The 20,337-nt window shown below is 41.2% G+C and overlaps 1 protein-coding gene across 2 annotated transcripts in view; it reads right to left on the reverse strand.

Moving 5' to 3' along the window:
- SNAP25 (synaptosome associated protein 25) overlaps positions 1-20,337 on the reverse strand; it is a 68,998-nt gene that overhangs the window by 13,869 nt on the left and 34,792 nt on the right. For both annotated transcript variants that reach the window (XM_064509995.1, XM_064509994.1), the window contains exons 2-4: positions 17,732-17,863; positions 16,901-16,942; positions 7,854-7,902 (exon numbers count right to left, since the gene is read on the reverse strand). In XM_064509995.1, the coding sequence (XP_064366065.1) occupies positions 7,854-7,902; positions 16,901-16,942; positions 17,732-17,803 (163 nt within the window). In that variant the 5' untranslated portion in view covers positions 17,804-17,863. The remainder of the gene's footprint in view (positions 1-7,853; positions 7,903-16,900; positions 16,943-17,731; positions 17,864-20,337) is intronic.

Consider the following 20,337-nt stretch of genomic DNA (forward strand, 5'->3'; position numbering starts at 1 on the left):
ATTAACAATTGAGGTTTAGATTTTAAAAGCTTCCTGGGGGATTTGGATGCCCAATTCCCATTAAAATCAATTTAATTTTAATTTTATATAATATATATAATTTTAATTAATTAATTTTAATGGGAATTGGGCATCTCACCCCTAGAGGGCTTTGAAAATCCCAGCCTAAATTATTCAAGCTGAAATAATTCTAATATTGAACTTGTGCTGTTTATTTAATTCTTGCATGAGGCTGGGCTTTGAGATGAAGAGACACCATGTCAGTATTGCCAGCTGCATCTCTTTTTCAGCTGTCAGTTCTCATTCTCCTCAGCTGGATGTGCCTGTTTCCTGATACCACAGGGATTATTGATCCCGAATCCAAGGATGCATTCGGGGGTTCAGAATTATGTGGTGACATCCTCTGACAGGAGTACATTTAATGTGAGCAAAAGATTAGGAAATTTATAAGGAAACCTGAGAGATGTGTTGTACAAGTTTGGCCAGATAAACTGCTGAACAAAGAAATAGAAGGTTAGACTGTTTTAACACACATTGCAATTTTGCTTGCTAATTTGGAGGCTTGAGCAGAAACTTCAGGTCATGTTTGCACCCACAGATCGTGAATTTAACTAGCCTCATGGGTTTTTGCCATTCTATTTTAAGGAGACATTCTCCTCAGAGGTGTGAGTACGTGATAAAAGGTGATACTGCTGTTCCTCGCATACTCAGTCTTGCCTGCTCCTGTGTAGCTGGGCAACACTTGCTCTGGCTCTGTGAAGCCTGTGCAGCTGTGTGAGCGTGAACTGGCTTTTATGCTGGTTCATGCATCATCATGACCAAGAATTGCTAAATTTCAGTTGCAAATTCCTTCCTCCTGCTTGTGAGGAGACAACTTTGACTGCAGAGGCCATTTTTCAGGGCTATTAGTTAAAAGCATCCTGTTTCCAAATGCATGTTTTGACAAAGCTGTCACTGGGAGGGACATATGATGCTGACCTTCATTTCACTGATTTTACTGCCCATATTTCTCTAACCTTGGGTGGCCAGGAAAAAACATTAAGTAAGCCTGCAGTGATCAGTCCTAGACCACGATTACTGGTCAACTTTCAGCCTAAGTGTGTTTCAGATTCACTGAAGTCAAATATATAGTAGGACTCTGAACTTTCTTTCCCAATTTCCTATTCTTCCTGAGTAGGTGAGCGTTAGTTGAAGAATACATTTGACATGACTCAAAGACTTTCCTTTAAATTATACTTCTCTTCAGGACTCTGAATTTATCTCGCTTCAGTATTTGTGTGTATGATGCCTGTGCTATTTCTGAAGAGAACACAACTAATTTATCTTCCATTAAAGGAAAGCTCATCAATGTAAAAAGGCATGTGACATTTGTAGCCCAGAAGTCTAGACATCTGGCTGCTGCTCCTAAAGCCATTTGCTTGTTGTAAATGTAGTGGGATGGATTGTTAACTGGCTTAAATCAGCATAGTTATACTGTCTTCGTGGAGCAACATCAATTTATACCTGCCACAGATCTGGTCCTACATGCGAGTAAACAAATTCGTGAATCATATTTTCTACCATTACAGAGGCATAAATATTACAGAGGAATTAATTTAATGGGGTCACTCTGGAGTTGTTTTAGTATAGCTGATATTAAAATCTGGCCCAGAATGAATCATTGCATGTAAGAAATTAGATGGCTATCAAAAGGTTAATTTAATATCTATTTTCATTGATTTTTCCCTATTCTGACTTTATGTGTTGTGTTAAAAGGTTTTAGGGAAGACATTCTGCTGGCATGTGCTGCCTTTTATACAGACTTTTATCTTTTGATGGTTTGTTGCGGTATTCTTTAGACATACTCCATCTCTAGATTTTTTTTTTTATATATATATACACTATATATATGTATACGTATGGTATATAAGAACTGGCATTGTCTTAATCTGGAGGTAGAATATACATGCGAGATATTTTTCATTTAGATTTGCTTCTTTTTTTTTTCCAGGAAGCTTTGGTGATTATTAACCCCTTTTGCATGTTGATATCATTTGATGTTTGAGAATGTCACTTTGATTCACAAATAGTGGCCATATATCTACTTCCAGATCTTATAGCAAACTGAGGGCATGTCTTAGGGTACATGCAAATCTCTTTTCATACCTCTATCATTATACTTGTGAACTACTTACAGATTAACAGCATAAGCAGCTGAGAGACCTTAAACTAGTCCTGTTCGCCTTACAGTGGCATTGTGCCCCTCTGCCAGTGTAAAACATCTCTGAAGCTAGCTTGGTATATCCCAGCTGTAGCACCAAGTGGGTGATCCTCAAGTATTACTGCATCAGTTGTAACAGCTTGAAAAATCCCCTCCATGCAACTGGTCCAGGGTGAGTGGCTGGCAGGAGGAGGCTGTGGCAAGGCTATCCCTCAGCTGCTCCCGTGGTCTCTTGAGCTGACACAGCTGCAAAAGGCTCTTAGCACAGTGTTGGATGCAGGACCAACACAGGGCAGCTGTAGTATTATTCCACCTTTATCTCCCCATCTGCAATTTATAAGAATTTTTCCTTAGTGTCCAGGAGCTGGGGCCTGTGCTTCTCAAATGTCAGTTAAGTGCTTTTAGAGAAGGGAGCTTGTTCCTCTGCCTGGAGTATTGTGCAACAAAGCAACCTCTACCAAGGACAATTTTAATTCAAAAAAGGATGTTTAAGAACACATTGTAATCATAATTGCATACAAGAGGGCTGCTTTTGAAGCAGAGTCAGCAGATTAACTACTTCCAGTGTTACTCAGTGATCCCATTTTCCACAAAGGGAAATCAGATTGGAATGAGGTACATTTCTAGGACAGCCTTTTCAAAAATCCTGAGTCTTGACCTAGCTCTTCTGAAAGGCATTGCTAAGCATGCATATGAATGGAAGAAAGCTGATGGGGAGTGCTTGTGAAACCATGTCTAGCCGGGCTAAAAATAACGATGGGCAAGGCACAACCTGCTTTTGTGGGGGTTTTGTTTTCTCTTTTCTTCTGCAGTACAGTTTCAACATAATGCCATTTTCTCTGTAAAATTTGGAATAGTCAATACCTATCATTATTTTCACTAATTAGCAAACCATTTCTGACTCTGATCAGCTCTTTCAGTCTTAATAGACTTGTTCCAGTATGAACTGAAAGGCTAACCTGCAAGACATTGGACTATCTATCTGTCTGTCCATCCAAAAGTATCTATCTGTCAATAGGAATCCTTATTTCCTGCACAGGGAAATTAGATCGCTAGTGTGAGTTTCAAGGTGGGTTAAGGGATGTTTGCTTTTTGTCCTTCCACTATCCTAACACCCTCAGTGGAAGGGCAAGAAATATATACTTAGGTGTTTATTATTTTTATTGTCCACTTACTGATGGTGGAAAACGAACATGCACTAAATGTGGGATTCTGCTATATTCTAGAAGGCTGGAGTTCCTTGTAGCAACTGCTTCCTGGGTGCAGAGGGTTATAGGAATTACAGTGCGGAGGTGATGGAGACTGTAATGACTGTTGCCAAAGCCTGTTTTCTTGATGTCAAGACTACCTGCTTGTCTGGAGTTGTGGATGAGCTCAACAAACATTAAAGATTTATGGCATTGGTTGGAAAGGAACAAGCTCAGGTCTGAAGCCTTGCCCACTTCTGGGAATCTCTGCAGCACCTTGTCAAGAGCAAAATTTGAGGCAGTTCTCCATCAGAAAACTGATATTTCCCCTGACTCCCTCTATGGCGGACGAGACCTGTGGCTAGGCATCGTTGGAACACCTCTAGTAACTAAACCTCTGGCATCTCACTAGCGATCTATTTTCATGGTAGGTACTGAACAGGAGGCAAGCTGGGGAAGGGCTCCCCCACATGGGGACATTGTTTTTCTCTATGGTGGAAGGAAATTCTTGCTATCTTTGTAGTTGCTGCAATCATTTCTCTAGTGCCATAGAAGCAGGTCAGCCATACATACCTCTTTTGGCAAAAACTGTAGAGACGTCAGCTAGCATAGGCGCTGAGACCTGGGATCTTAATCCCTTTGCATGTGGAGTCTCCCAGTTATTCTAAAAGTTTTATCTCCGTACTTCAACTTAATCTGGAGCACAGATCTGCAGTGAATCCAAGGCACTGGTGGAGTTTACTTGTTCCTGAATCTTAGTTTCTCAGCTATTCATCATAGCTCATTGGAGATGAAAGCCAGAGGAAGGAATTTTTAATCATAAAATATTATGTTTTGGCAATCTGTTCAGACTGTGTTATGTTGACTCACTTCACTAAGGAGCTTATAGATTGCTTGTGGGTGTATTGTAGCTACTTTGGGTCTACCTGTGCAGAGGGGACAGACACTAGTTTCTTAAGTTTGCATTAGGCAGCTTGGCGTATTAAGCTACCCTCTGTGTTTATTGGCATTGCTCGTTGCTCATTTGCAGCTACTGTGGTGCAGGGAGAAAATTTCCACTGCTGTGGCATTTTCGTTGTGGCTTATCAAAGACAGTTGAGATATTCCTCTGTCTTGTCTTGGATGAAAAATGGCTGTGCTGTTATTGCTGTTAGTGGAAACATTCCCCCCTCCACCACATTTTCAATAACAGAAGAGCGAAATTCCTTTGTAATATACTGCACAAGGACATCATCACTCAGGCATCATCAAAGGTCCAAATAGCTCTGCCCACCAATACTCCCCAAGTGATGGGAGATTCTGAGAAGGACAGAGATCTGCTCCTTTGGAAGGAGCTACAGCTCTGGGACCTCCTGCTGTGTGTGAAAGCCACGTCTATCTTCATATCCTCACTTTGTACTATCAGCTTCATTTTTTATGGTCTGCTTTTAACCAATACAATATGAACTCATCCAAATGTTAACATTTTCCTAAGCTAGCATGTTTTGAAGATACATTTAATGAAGCACAGCAACTGCCACTGCACAATAATCATTTGCAGCATGACATTTTTTTAGTATAAAATGTAAACACATTAAAATTTAAATATATATCTATATATACACACACTAATTAAACAAATAAGGGAGTTTGTCCCAAGGCCAGGTTTAAAAAAATGTAAGCATTATGGATGTAGACAGACTCTGAGAAAGACTTTCTCACTGATGAAAAATTTCAACAAGGAGAGCTTAACCTCTTAGCCCTCTGCTGTGGACTCCCCAGGAGAAGGACTCTTTTGAAATGGCTTGGGTGAGAATACCTGGCCCAAAAAGTTACAAGGAACTTTTGGGATTGCAGAGGGGCTACTCCAAAAGCCCACTCAGATTCATGCAAAGATTCCCAGTGACTTCAAAGGGTACGGGAGGAGGTCTCTAATTTTCATGGCAGTCCCATTCTCTGTGAAAAAGGAGTAATGAAAGCTCTTGTGAAGTTCCATATTTCTGTAGAGGAATAATATACTCTGCAGCCTGCTGGGCAGCCAGATACGCTGAACTGTTCTAGGCAACAGGAACTAGGCAAAATGGCGAGACCGTATAAATACCTAGTATTATAAAATTACACGGACTTCTCTCCTTATTATGATCCCAAAGACTTTTGCTTATTAATGTCAGAAAATGAGTTCTGCTCTGTGCTATTGGCTCAAAGAAATTTTGCTCATAGAGTATGTGTAACTTCAAAGCAAACAAATTGTCTAAAAAACCCTCAAAACAGAGCTTTGAACAACTGCGAGGATTAGGTATTCTGCTTGCCGCCCACTGGAAAGATCAATGTCATGGTCTTTGTCTATGTAACACCTAATAATCTTAAGTGACTTGTGCAGTCAGCTGAAAAGAGATCACATGGCAGTGTTAGCAAATGATTTCCTTAATCTGATAATCTGCTGAGACATCCATGCGTTGCACACATTGCATTAATTACAGAGGTTTCAAAGTCATCATTAGTGTATTTTGCCCAGTAATATAATAAGTCCTTCACCACTAAAAAAAAATAAAAAATATTTAGGCATTATTAGAGCTACATATGGCTAGAATGGACAAAACGTAGTTAAACATTTAACATAGTACAGTGATTACAATATTCCCAGGGTTTGTAGCATTGTTAGGCTGTTTTACTTGAGAAACCCATAAAGTATAATTACAAGCTTAATTCACTGAACCACTTAAGGCATGACCATAACCAGTTTAAGGAGGCTTTTAAGTTGTCTGCTTTTTCCCTGTAAGTATTGGCTACCTCCATCTCTGATCATACAATATACATTTCAGGTTTCACTGCCTAAAATAAGAGTTTAATACTGAGTTTCCTGGACTCCAGATAGTTCAGTGGGTCCAGCCTCAGCTCCTTCGCTCACACCGACACTGCTTCCTAGCACGACTAGTGATTTCAGAGTCAGTGTGACAGCTTGTGCATACAGGGGTTTAGCAATAGTAGATCTCTACAGTAAAAAAAAAATCAGAGTTAAAAACAAAATAAAAGGTCTGCAAATCTGTGAAAAATAACAGTTAAAAAACCCACAAACATACTTTCCCAAGAGCTAACACAAGCAAAGTTTTAGGCACCACTGAGGTCTCTGCTGATCTGCCTGTGAATTGCATCGCTAGACCCACCTGGATATTTATAGGATTTCTCTGGCAATATTTGTGATTTACTTTAAATGTATAATTCACTTCTGAAACAAAAAACATTATTTAGACAGGTGCTGCGTCTGTTTCAACACAACTGATCCTTGGTTTTCTGTATTCATTGGTAGTCCTTTTACCACCCTTATTCAGGAAATAAAAGAATTTCGAAGGCACCAAAATATTCTCTTTAATATTTTCCTTGTCTAGACGAATTCACGAGGCAGAATTTGGTTAGGTTAAATTCTTTTCCTTAAGAGGAAAAAAAAAAAAAAAAAAGCAATGCGGCATCTACATAAAAGCAAACAGGAGAAAACACTCTCTGTTTGAGTCCTGCTATCACTTTTCCTTCATTTTAGGGCCAGAGAAGCAGGGAAATTACACATGGCCTGCCAGGTTATGTAGTCCATTTCCTAATAATGCAATACTTTTGCCTATACTTGTTATCTGGGTTTGCTGCGTAATATAGCATTACTCCTCTAAAAAACTTTTCCTAATACTGTTTCATATCGTGCCATGTACTAAATAATGACAAGGGCTCACTGGAAGCTGGTTTGATTTAGAGCAGTAGAAATTTATACCGTATTGATTAACTTCTCTTTGAAGTCACCATTTATGTTGTTCCTGTGGGTCTGCCATGAATGGAGACTTAATAGTTTTGTTGCAGAAAAAAGCACCATCCATTGCTTTTTAATATTATGAAGAGCGAAAGTGTGATTTCCTGGGATTGTACTGAATAGATCTAGCTCTGTCTTTGTCAGTGTCATCCAGACTGGGACTCCTCTAAGTTTAAAAGCTCATATATGGTCAATTATAATGAGCCAATCATCCTATGGCTCCTGTTATCTTCACTGAGAGTGAACAAAAAGCAACTGAAAGTTACACGAACTATATCTGTTTTATCCTTTCTTTGGATGCATTTATTGCATGTGTTTCACTTGTAGCTAGGACAAGTGAGAAAATTACATAGCACCTGTGTAAATAATGCTGGATTTCACATTTATGAAGGCAAACCTTCCCATCATGTTGCTGGATCCTGACCCAGAACCCACTGAAAAAATAATGATTTTGATGAGTTCAGCCTGCAGCTCCCTTTGACATTAATGGGAAACAAATCAAAAGAAGTACAGACTCTTATGCGGTTATTTTATGTTCCTCTATCAGACAACACAGCTAAAGGCAGAGAGATTCTTGGATTCTCATGCGCAGCTACACAGACATATTTTATGGCCCTTATTTTTGTAATTGCACACAGTTAATACAGTACTTTGTGAACGGTTATACTTCCTTACTGAAGCAATCTGAACTTACCTCCTTGCTCATCCAACATAACCAAAGTCCTGATACCAGCATCTTTACTCTACATCCCGATAGTGGTAGCAAGGTTAGGAGAGAGAGGGGGAGAAAAAGAAAGAGAGAGGGGGAGAGAGAAAGAGAGATCAGTGAGGGAACACTCAGTCCTAGGTATGGGACATAGGAAGACAAAAGAAAAACAGTGAGAGGAATGGCAAGGTCGTAAGGGGCTGGTGATATAATCTGAAGCCCTTATATGAATGGACACTGTAAAGGGAACTGGGTGCTCTCTGTTGTACCATCAGCCCTTTAGGATTCAGTGGGATACTGAACTACTGCAGAAAAGAGAAAGTCCCAGACCTTGAGATTAAAATAATCATTTTATGCAAGAATCTTTTCTAAAAAGAGGGTTCATCTCTGGGTTCATCTCCATGTTCCCTGAAGCAGGAGAAGGGAGGTGGGGAATGGTCATGTTGCAGATGTATGTTCATCCCACAGGAGAAATTCCCAGGGAAAATAGATGACACAGATATGTTTGGTAAGGAGGCATAGTGACTTGTACATAGCCCTTGCAACACAGAAGTCAGAAAGCTTCCCTCCTTAGGCTTCCATCTTAAAGCAGACTAATGTTTTGTAGGATTAAGCCGTATCTTTTGGCTCAAAGATCTATTGATAAGGGCTTGAGCCAAGTTTTAATTCAGCCAGTGGACACTTTTAATTTCAATGGAATTTGGATCCCGTTTGAAGGCAATGTTTTCAGAACACTTACACACTGATCTATTCCTGCTCCCATTGAGGTTCTTGGGAATCTTATTGTCGTCTTTGCTGGAAGCAGAGTTTGAGCAAAGCTGAGCACTTTTAGAGCTCCCATCTGTCTAAAGCAGCAGGAAGGCGCCTTTCACACATACAGTTTTTGTATGCGTTATCATCACTCTGGGATGTGATCAGGTATCTCAGGTTCTTGGGTGCTGTGATGCTAAGCTATATCACAGATCACATTAGCTCCTTTTTAATTACTAAGCGAAAACTAGTTTCGTTCTGCTTAGAGCAGTGATAATGTCTGTGAATAATTAATGATCTGAAAGTTCTTGTGACTGCTGCATTTCAATAACAGATGAAGTAAGTCTTCTGTGGCCTAGCATCTTGCCAGTGGAGTTATCTGGACACGTACAGTGGTAATTCAGCTGCTTCGCTGAGCATAAGACCACCAAGATCCCCATGAAGTAGATAAGGATCATGGTCTCCATTTTGCAGAGGCCAAGGGAGATGAAGTTGCTTGCCCACAGTGGCACAGGAGCTTGGGGAACAGAAACCTGGGGTCCTGACTGTCCCTCTTGTGTTGCAAGCCATTCTGTCTCCTTGAAGCAAATTAAGGACTTAGTATTATCCTTCCTTCCAGCTGCCCTCCTCACTGCCATCACTTGTCTGTTTGTCTGGGAGTTGTGTCATTTCTCAGGCTGTCAGCTGCCCGGTCCACGCTCTCTCGGCCCTCCGAGGCAGGCTGGCTGCATGCTCCACACGTTGGCTCAGCTACATGCCTGACTTTCTGCTGCGCTCAAGGAGTGGCTGGCTGGTGCAGCTGCCAATTCAAGAGCACACTGCTCAGTTCAAGAGGGATACAAGATGCCTCTTGCTGCACTCTTATCCGCCTCTCACTACACTCCCATTCTTGTCTTTAATGTCTATGTCACTGTAGAAACTGGGAAAAACATCAGATGTGTGCAGCCCAGTTGGCTCCCCTATATTTTTCCTTGCATGAATTGCCAGGTGGAGGGAAAAAGCCACCTGCGTCCTCCCCATAGTCCCCTGGACCCTATTGCTCATTGGGTCAGTTGTTCTACTGGGTAATTGCTGCTTCCTTCTCTCCCTTCAAGCTGATACTGCGTTTACTTGAAACCCAGCCAGCTTCTTTTTCATCCTTTAGAAAACTTAAGGACCAAAGGTCATCAGATTTGCCTATACAGACTAACAAAGCAGCCATTAATGATCTTACAGATGTCAGATCTTCTAAGCACCTGATGTGCAGCAGCTTGCTACCGTGCTGTCTCTATGCTCTTGCCCCGTGGTACACAGGGGTGTCTTACCCTGAAAAATTGATATGTATTTAAAAAAATACACCTCATGCAAATGCAAGGAAGCTGCTTAAATCCTGAGTAATCTTAGATTTGGGTAAATATGAATGAAATCTGACATGGGGCCCTTCCAGATACTGGACTTGGAAAACCCACTATTGGTAGTTTGATAGTTGTTGGCTTTCAGTGAGGTAGCCAGGCTAAGAAACGTTAACTTAACTGTCCGACCCTATTTTCCTATGATTTTTTAAGATCTGACCAAACTGCCTTTATTCAGTTAAGATGTCCAGTGACCTGAATGAGAGCCTTGCTGAGAGGACGACTCAGCAATTAGTCCTTCCTTATGGAAAGACTTAACAAAAACGTTACGGTTTGTATTTCGTATTAAATCCTTGCAGAGAGCAGAAGAGGCACAATTTTCTTCTTCTTATGTGACCATCAATGCCATTTCATTTTGTCAGGCAGTACCATATCTCTTAAGGTGTCCTGTCACTCAGCCTTCCACAGCATTAATACTAATGTGAAAATATTAAAGGACTGTGCATTGAATATACTTCTCTGCATCTGAGGTCTAATCCAAAGCATATCAAAGCTAATAAGAAGATGCTCACTGACAAAGATGAGTGGTAAATCAGGCATCGAGTGACAATCTCCTCCTGTTCCAGGTTTCTATTAAGCTCTAATTGTCAGGTTTTTCACAAAAAATACTGTGTAAAGCCAATTAAAAAAAATATTACCAATCACATTTGTGCATTTTAAACAGATCCAGACTTCCCTAAATGTTCAGTATCTCCACTGTCACCAATCTTAGATAGCTCAGAACCCAACACATTTGCAAATACAGAACTTCTGTGAAAATGTGCTCATCATCCAGGTGTCTGAACAGGAGAGAAACACTCTGCATATCTGACCCTCAGTAACAGCAGACTAAGGCATCGCTGGAAAGCTCAAACCCTCTTCATTTAAAGGAATACGGAGAAAGAAAAGCTGCCACATCAGTGCATTTTGGGCTAATGGGAGAGATTTTCCAACACAGAAAATGTTGGCATTTTCTGCACTGAAACTATCATGGAAACTCCCCTCAATCTCAATAGGAGCAGGTGTCAGCTAACACACTTGAACTGGTTGCTTAGAGAGCATGTAACAGGAGGTGACGAAATCTGTGTTTGCTAAGTGCCAGCCCAGAAGAATATGTTTTACAACAACTGATCATAAAACCTTGGTAACAGGCTTCTAGAAGAGCTGCTGTCATGGCAGTGGCAGGGTGACAGTGCTGGGAGGTTCCCACTCCACATACACTACTCATTAACATGAACAAGATCCTATTTCGGAAGCCATAAATTGGTAGAACTGCAGCGAGGTCATGTTATGAAAATTTGTGCTAACGATAAACTTTCCCAAGGAACAGGGCCTTTATTTCTCCCTATGCAATGGAGGAATTTGTTAGGACCCTTCACTCCTCTGTTTAGTTTGCTGCAAAATAAGGTTTCTCAGAAAGCAAGATTCTTATGGTGGTTCAGGCCAGAGTGGGATGAAAAATACACCTCTGATAGGACACTACAGAGTTCATGGAGCATGTCCCATTTTAATCCAGCTTTCAAATCTATGAATGTAACGCCCTCTCGATTCAGATTTACTTTTGACCCTCTTTGTTTTCCCATTGTATCTGAGAAGAGAATTTGGACTGCCAGATTTTGCCTTGGAACAACAAACATCTTTCTTACACTTCTGTCCTTTGGAAGAAAATGGAATAGAAGGTATTGCTTTTATTAAGGCATTAAACTGACAGCTCTGGAGTTCCTCTGTTTATCCATAAAGCAGGTATATCACCAACAGTAAAATATATAATCTTTCCCACACAGCTGTTGAACAGACTGAGCCCCAAGTCTAGAAATGGTGGGTCAGTCCTTGTGTCCTTCCAGTCTTTGATTTCCATGGAGACTGTCATGTGTTGCCAACTGCTTTTCTGCAAAGTGGAGGAACTGACATATTTTGTGTCAAGATGAAAGGCTTCTCAGGTGGTGGTGGCAAAGGCCCCTCTCCTGTGGTGGTGCCACACAAGATGCCTTCTAGGGAAGGCAGTGGGAGAGTTTTGAGTGACAAGCCTGTGGCATCAGGTGCTTTGCTGCTCCTGGGACCCCACTGAGTGGGAGGCTATCACTGACTTTTAAAAGTTAATCGCATTAGTGGAAATAACACAATGAATATTGACCCCACAGAGTTTATGAAACACAGTAAATCCATGTCCTTCTACCTTTAAATAACACTAAGCTCTAGTGTTTTGAATAAAGGCAAAGCTACAAGGAGTACCAGTTTGTGTTTAACTTTAACTGCATGAACGCTGTTGCTGACAGTGAGATTCACCGTATGCTTTTGTGAAGCACATGCCTAAGTCTAAGCAAAGGGATTCTTAATTAGAAAGCCAGAGCCTGTGATTTAAAAACTCTGGGCTTAGCTCAACTCTTAGGTACATCATTCTAAGTCTGTCAGTGCTTCAGTGAAGCCTGTTTAACAGCACAATTTGGACCCCTGTTAGAGCCTATAATATACATTAACTTCAATCCTCTCTAACAGCTTTTTAAACCTTTTTGTTATTAGGGTCTCACTCAAAGCCCATTAAAGTCAGTGGCAAGACTTTCACTGAAATTTGTTAGCACTTTGGAGGGGAGATGCATTGCTGTATCATTTCTTGTTATTACTATTATGTCACTTAATTTCCCAAGGTGGGAATAAGACCAGAAAGGGAATTGGAATGACTTCTGAAAAGGCCCATCGGTCGTCCCAGGAACACAGTATGTTGAGTCCTATCCAAGCCAGCTACAAAAGACAGCTTCTCTGGCTTTGTTTAAGCTCTAGGCATAATTCGTGTATCAGTATGAAGGAATGATTTATCAGCTAGAGAATCCAAATTATCGAAATCACTTTCTGCGCATTTCAGGAAGTACCCTGAAAAACAACTACACACTCTCAGTTATGTGAAAAACACATAAACTTCCACTTCAGTGAGGAATTTTGCTTCAATCAATAGAGATTATAGAGTTTGTTTTGAATAAATTAATACAGACAATTATATACCAGGACAGGCTGACATTGCTAGCCGTTCGCAGAGACACTAAGGAGAAGTGTCAACTCCCTGAAGACAAAAGTGTGGTCAGAGAAACATTTTTTAGTCATCCCTTCTAATGCATCTCCTCGGTTCCTGTTCCAAGCTCACTGCCACCCTGTTAAGGCTGTAATGTCTGTTTATGCCTGATTAAAGGGTCATGTTGGTTCTCTTCACCCTATTAATTCACCCCATTGTTTAGATCCTCAGCCGATGCAAATCAGTGTAGCTCTCCCTGAATCCTGTGGGGCTGGTTTCACCTAGCACAATGTCCATGGCTCCAGTGCTGTCCTGCTGATTTACAAGGACAAAGGGGGTTAATCCTGTGCAGCAAAAACTGACAGCAGAATAATGAATCACCTCGTCTGTGTCAGATACTTATTTCTGTGGAAATACACAGATTAAAATATTTCGCTGAGTAGAACTGTTCCAGTAGCTACTGATGTCAAAGGGATTTTTAAAATTAGCTTTGACAAGCTTTAGATCAGATTCTAAATTAATAGAATCTTATTTTTCTTATTCTTTAGACTCATTAAGGAACATTTTGACTGTGATAATAATGTGATTTCCCAATCATAAATGAAGGGATGATAATGTATATGTAAAAGTCAGTAAAGTGGCATAGTGTGTGTTCAGTGTCATGCATCAGGGTCAGCATCATGAGGTTATCAAATTAAACATTTAGAGCTTACCATTTCAGCTTTGAAATGTTAGTAAGCTTGACTCTAACCCCCCAGCATATAAGAAACAGAAAGCAGTCCTGTTTGGATTTGAATATACAGAGCAGCCCTTTTGTCTGTACGTGTTGCTAAGTGCTTTCTTCCTGGAATTTCTGCAGTACTGATCTTATTGATTTTTTTTCTCTTGCTGCATCATAGCTAGAAACCATTTTTCCCCCCTACAATATATTTTTTTAAGTTATGTTGGTTTCACTGGAAGATGATAGTAGAGTCCTTGCTTTTCTCCTACCATGTTATTTTGTATTTAATAGAGTTGGTTCAGAGGTAAAAAGTTTGAACAAGAAAATAAGGCCAGCTTTAAGCTGTGTATTTAGTCTCACTTCTTTTGCCTCAACTCATTTTTATTTTATGTTTTGGCTAGAACATTGCACAGCAGCACCATAAAATACACATATTTATAGCACTGTGTAACTGAGTGGCTCTCAGCCTGTGACGTTTAATGAACATTGGTTAATGTAGATGTAATTATATATTGTATGGGAACGGTCAGCATCAGAGACCAAACTGATCTTTGTAATCTACCTTCCCAGTACGTAGTTGCCTTGGGGCAAAGCAGTGGCTACTTTACAGTGGCCACTCACCATTCCTTCTTTGCTTCCCCTGTTGTGCTAGAACTAAAACAATCAACTCCTCGCAAAGCTGAGTAATAAAAAATAAGAAGCAGTAACATATTTGGTCCTTCGGCAAGGAGAACGGCTCAGTTTTCCTTGCTGATGTTCCTTGGGACTAGCACCAAGGCTTAGTCCATTCTCTCCAGACTTGGTCTAGTCTTCTTGGACAAGGAGCACAAGGGTTCTCACTGGACATTGGTTTTGTCCCCCACACCATGACCTACAGTTCAGCATGTAAGGATGGCTGGTACTGCTGTAAGGCTTCACTGAGTGGACTGCAGTCCTCTGTCTCTAGAGTGCTGCTGAGGATTAGATCATACTCAGGGGCCAAGTCAGTCTGTTTGTTCTGTATTTTCCTAACACCAAGCAGAGTGCAGCTGACCATGATTCGAGTTTCTACGAATGTATATAGTGATAATGTTTAAACGTGGAGGTTTCATTTTCCCAAGTAAAGAATAACAGGTTTGCTCTATCAACAGAATATGATAAAACATGTTCTTTCCCTGAGCTGTGCATTTTTCTCTCTCTACTCACTAGACAGGTTCTGCTAAGCAAGTTGAGTCTAATTGCATTTTTTTGTCTATTAAAGCAGAGTAGTGCAAGTTTGATTTCAAAGACACTTGCCATTTGTCTTTTCAGTATAAAATCTTTCACTCCCTAAATACTGCAGTCTTTCAAAAGTATCTAGGAAATGGGGTCAGAGTAAGCAACCAGCTGTTTAGACCACAGAAAGAATTTGAAAGGTCTTTTGTAGTCACCTTAGTGAAAATTATATTCAGCTCCTTGTAAAAGAATTCCCTTGACTACTCAGTGCTAGTTTAAAAATTTCTGTATTTGAATAGGAAGATATTGTAGAATCCAAAAAATAGTCAGATCTAGAGAGATGCTGAGCTCTTCCAACTGGAGTCCTACATAAATTCACGGGTAGATTCAGCAGTCCCAGTTTTCCTCCTACTTTGTCAATTGCTGTGATTTAATACTGAAATTTCATGGCATTCACAAGATGCTGGTTCAATATGTTAGGAAAATTCAAGCAGTGCACAGGTCACACAGATATGGCTAAGGAGAGACAGGTCTGATATTTACTGATGGTTTGGCCCTGGGCAATTCACTTCCCTTTCCTGTGCCTCTCTTTCTTCCCACTCATCATCTGCCTCATCTATTTAAATCACAGGCATTTTGGGGCAGCAGACTCTCCTGTTTTGTATTTGTGGAGATACCCATGTGAGACGATCTTATATATAGATTGATTGATTTGATTTAATCAGAAGCCGCATCCAGCATCGAGTTGAAATAACGTGATGGTTAGAAATGGCATGTCCAGGTAGTTAAGCAGTGAAGAGAAAAAAGACAGGTGGCTTACAAGACGAGAACGTGCTCCTGCTGGTAGGGGCCCAAGCCATGAGAGCCAAAGCTGAAGTGTGTATGGAGGAGAACTGATGCTGACTATGCTCAGCGATCCATCTGTCTGTCTGTCTGTACACAGGAATTTAATTTTGTCCCTGCTGAACTCCATTGATTTCTGCAGTCATGATTGATTTCAAGGCCATGAAGCCTAAGGCTGGGCTTGTGTTTGTTCATAAACATGGGACCTGATGTCATTTTCTGCCCGTTGTCTTTGCTTGAGACTCCCACAGTTGTCACTATGCTGGGACTGTCAGTCCTGAAGACCCTGATTAAAAATGTCACTAGCTGCAGTACCAGTTCTAGCATGGTGTCTGAAAATAATACATCCTGTCAGGCAGGACCCAAGTTTCTCGCCATCTGATGGCTGATCACTCTGAACTGAACTGAGTGGGGGAGTGTCAGACTTTTAAACCCCTCCATTACAAAGACCGTGAAATGAGGCCTGATTGAATTGCTTTCCCCCCCTGGAAGTGCTCCCTCCAGGTGGGTATAAAATGCATTAGCTGTGAGGGCTGTGCCTGAATCCCCTTTTCCAGCACTGCGGAAAAAGAGAACTTCGTTCTCCAGAGCTGTCAATCTATGACATTTAATGAGCCTCGAAATCCTGATAAATGTTTCAGAGATACATAAAGAATTGGCATTTAAATGCTGTGGTGATTGATGCTCTATAAATAGCTGCAAGTATTTATGTAGCGGGAGGTATTTAGAGATGACAGGGCAAAGGGACCAAGAGCCTTTCTCACTGTCCCCACTTGCAGTATTAGGGCAATGACGTCAGAGTCGTGCCGGCATGAGGCTCCAGGAACTCTGTAGCAAGCTCAGCCATTTGTCCCTGACTTCAGGTCACCTTCAGAGCCTATTTTTGTGGTTTATCTTGAGTAGTCCCTCTCAATACTCAGATATGGCTGAAACATAGTGCCTCAGCAACTGGACTGCAGTCTGACACCTGAAAACTGAGGTACAGTGTCTCAAATGACCCTCATGGCTGGGATAAGGATAATCAGTGACGGAGTGGCATATAAAGCCGTGGCCATGCCCTAGCAATGTGAATAAAATAAAGAAACCTTCATTGTGTCACACTCTCCAATACTTTTGCTCATAAGGGAAGTGCAAATAAAATGTAAGTCCTTACCTCTTCAACAAGCTGCAGCATTCGACGGGTGCTCTCAAGTGACTGAAAAAATGGAGGAAAAGCCACTTAGATTTGGCAGATACAGCTTCCATCACTAATGTGCAGGCTCATGCTGACAGTATTGTTTCCTATGCTCTTTGCCTTCCCTCCAAATCCTGCCATTAGCGGGGTACTAGTGATCTCTTCCTCTTCAGCTATCCATTATGGTTCACTAATGCAGTAGTTCCTACCACATGTCTGGGTAGCTGCAATTTCTGATGCTTGCACTGTCTTTGCCTATGTGGTCAGTGATAGTACTTGGAACAGCTGGTGCTCCAATTCTGAAAACAAAATCCATGGTTTTCAGCTAAGACTTTTCAGATACCTAATTGGCGACTTTTAATATTCTGTATATTTGGCAAATTGAAGGAATCCCTAGAAAAAAATTAATTTCTGCTTTCTGTTCTGAGGTCAGCCAAATTGATGCAGACCCTAATACCTAGACCAAACCCATGATCAATAGTCTAGACTACTTAATCTAGACTAAACATGGCATTAATTTTTGTCCCAATTTATCTCTATTCCACAAGGGTCTTGTCCCAGAAATTCTGTGACAAGTGCAGTAATTTTGCTCTCAGTGACAGCAGTGTAACTCTGGAGCGACTCAGTGTCTCTGGCTGAGTTACTGTCTGTTGCCACTGGAGAGAGTGGCAGTCGAATGGGAGTCAGCTTTCCCTGGAATAAAGCTGACGGAAAACAGTCCTATAAATCTTTAGCCAGCTCTGCTCCTATTTCTGGATGCGTCTCTCATACAAAAAGAACCCCAAGTTTCTTTTAAGTTATTGGTCTCACTTCATCAGCAAGCTGGTCGGCACGCCGCTGCATTTCTTCCAACTCATTGCGCATGTCAGCGTCTTCTGCCATTTTAGCTGTGGGTGTGTTTGTGGAAGCTGCAAATCAAGGATTTGTGTTCAGCCTGTGAGCCTGGAAGACAGCAAAAAGCAAAAGAAACAGTGTGGTTAAACTCCCTGTGCTTAAAGCACTGAACTGTGCTTAAATGTCAATGCCCCAGAAGTGCTTTTATTACATTAGTGCCCTCACCCAAACTCTTTCTTTCTGGATAGCAATTCTTATATGTAGGATTATTATATACGTATGGAGCACTCAGGATTTTTCAAGGTAATGGTTTATTCCTGTACTGTTACTCGCTCTGAAAGAACAAGAATGTATCCTTGTCATACTCATTAAGGAAATATTAGTTCTTCCTTTTCCCTTAAGGGAAACATTTCAAATGCTGTACACATTGAAGCTGGAAATTCAGGAGGCATTGTTTGCTACCAGAAATGGGCTTGAGACCCGTTCATTCTTCTCTAGAATTAAAAGCAATAATATGAAGGAGTTAAAGGTCAAGTCTGTGCCCCTCACATCCCATATTTCAGCTGCATAGCTTGGAGGGCCGAATGCTCAGCTAATGTATCTCCAAGGAAACTAAAGACAACGGAACTTTGCCAGTTTTTATCAGCTAATGACTTGTCCAGAAAACTCTAGTGTAGACTCTGAAATACTTACAGCTAAACTGGGTAAAGACATCTATTTGGGAAAATCCTTCATTTCAGGGCAATACATAGTATGACCTAACTGGTACCTAATGTTTACCCTAGGTGGGTCAGATTTTGATCTTAATTGTCCTTCTCAATACAGAATAGTATCACTGAACTGATCCTAACCAGAGCTCAGGATGCAGCCTATTAATCCTCATTTAGATAGGGTTTCTTTTTTGTTATAAATGTGAGCTAGCTTTGATTACTGAGCACGACTTGATTAAGAAAGGTGGGTCCTCCTACCATCTGTCAGGTCTTTATAACAACAACACTGGCTTATTTCTCTGCTCGATTCAGGCATGGCACATTGCAAATTACTGCTCACTGAATGTTAGATTTGTTCACTGCAGGAAGACCTAATCCCGGGTGCAAAGTTGCTGGGGAAGATGTGGGGGACTGAGATTAAACAGCACTAAAGCACATGCCATCATGCTCAATTACAGAAGCAGGATAAAAGCAGCCCATTTCAGTAAAGCTGCTCTAGGAAAGTAAGATCCCAGGGGCTATTTTCTGCCCTGTCTTTGTGATATGTGCAGCCTTTATGAAGCAAGGTAAGATAGGTCAGAGTTTGGCTCTAAAATTTTAACAGTAACAACTCTCCTTAAATGGAGAAATGAATCCATTCCTTGCTTGACAATGCTCTCCATTGGGACAACAGGCATGCAGGCTGAACAGGTACAGCTAGGGTGGCAGAGATATTTCCTGGATAATAGCCTGTTTACTTATAAATGTATACAGAAAGCAGACAGCTCCTTGCATTTCCTCTGCAGCTTCAGCAAAGAATTTGCTGTTTTTCTTATCTAGGAGGGAGTATGTGACCTTCATGCTTTCGCATTAGCTGTGTCCTCACTTGTGGTTGCTTTTGCTCTTTCAAGCTACAGCAGGAAGAAATCCATCTTGAAGAGTCAGCCCTGAAGCTACTGGCACGACATCCTATTTTCATCACTGAGAATATTGCCACATCCCTGTCTGAGGGAGTCTGGCATTTTGTGATGGGTCACACAATATTCAGGAGCCCCAATATACTCTGGAGAAGTGGCTGGAACAAACCCACTGGGTTCTGACAGCTGCATGGTCACAGCAGTGCAAAGGACCAAGCTTAAGCAACTCATTTGTAGCCCCAGCTGATGCAAATACAAAGCTTAATTTCCTGGCTAATATTCAATGTGGTATCAGGCACTTCAAAGATGCTCACAAACAGCAATGAATAAGCTTTACAAAAACTGGCTCACTCTGAGGATTAGAAGGAAAAGATGAATCAGGAGTCAGACTCTTCCTAGAGGGCACGTGAAAGTGTGGGGACATCTTGTGCTGCTCAAGGCCCCCGCAGCCTTCCCACGCCCTGCTGCGCTGGCTGTGCCTGGGCTTTGTGCATTGCCTTCTGCGGCACACCATGCAGCTCCAGGAAGACCCCCACCCCTGAACAGCAAATGGAGCAGGAGGAAAGGGCAGGTTCCACTGGGATAACAAAAGGTTATTTTAGTAAAGAAGTGCTCCCCAAACTCCTTTTCCTCTTGGCACAGGCTTGTGCTAGATCCAGTCAACCAGGAATTCCATCATTTCACAAACTGTTTTTGTCCCAAATCAAGGCAAAAAACAGCATTTAAGTATTTCTGGCAGAGCCTCTACAGCAGTATACCAGGGTTAAGTCTGTAGATATAGATTTAGTGCTTAAAATATTGTCCTCTGCCTGCATCCCTCACTACACTTGTGCCAGTAGAATAGCATCAGTGAGCCATACCAAAAATATGGAAAATTTAGACATGACTTCAATGCTGATCCAATTAGTATATACATGTAGCTGTGAGAAAAATGAAACTAGTTCTGCATTATGCCTATCTGGGAGCATTTTACGAG

Source organism: Dromaius novaehollandiae, chromosome 3, assembly GCF_036370855.1.
Source record: "Dromaius novaehollandiae isolate bDroNov1 chromosome 3, bDroNov1.hap1, whole genome shotgun sequence".
NCBI classification, from domain to species: domain Eukaryota; kingdom Metazoa; phylum Chordata; class Aves; order Casuariiformes; family Dromaiidae; genus Dromaius; species Dromaius novaehollandiae.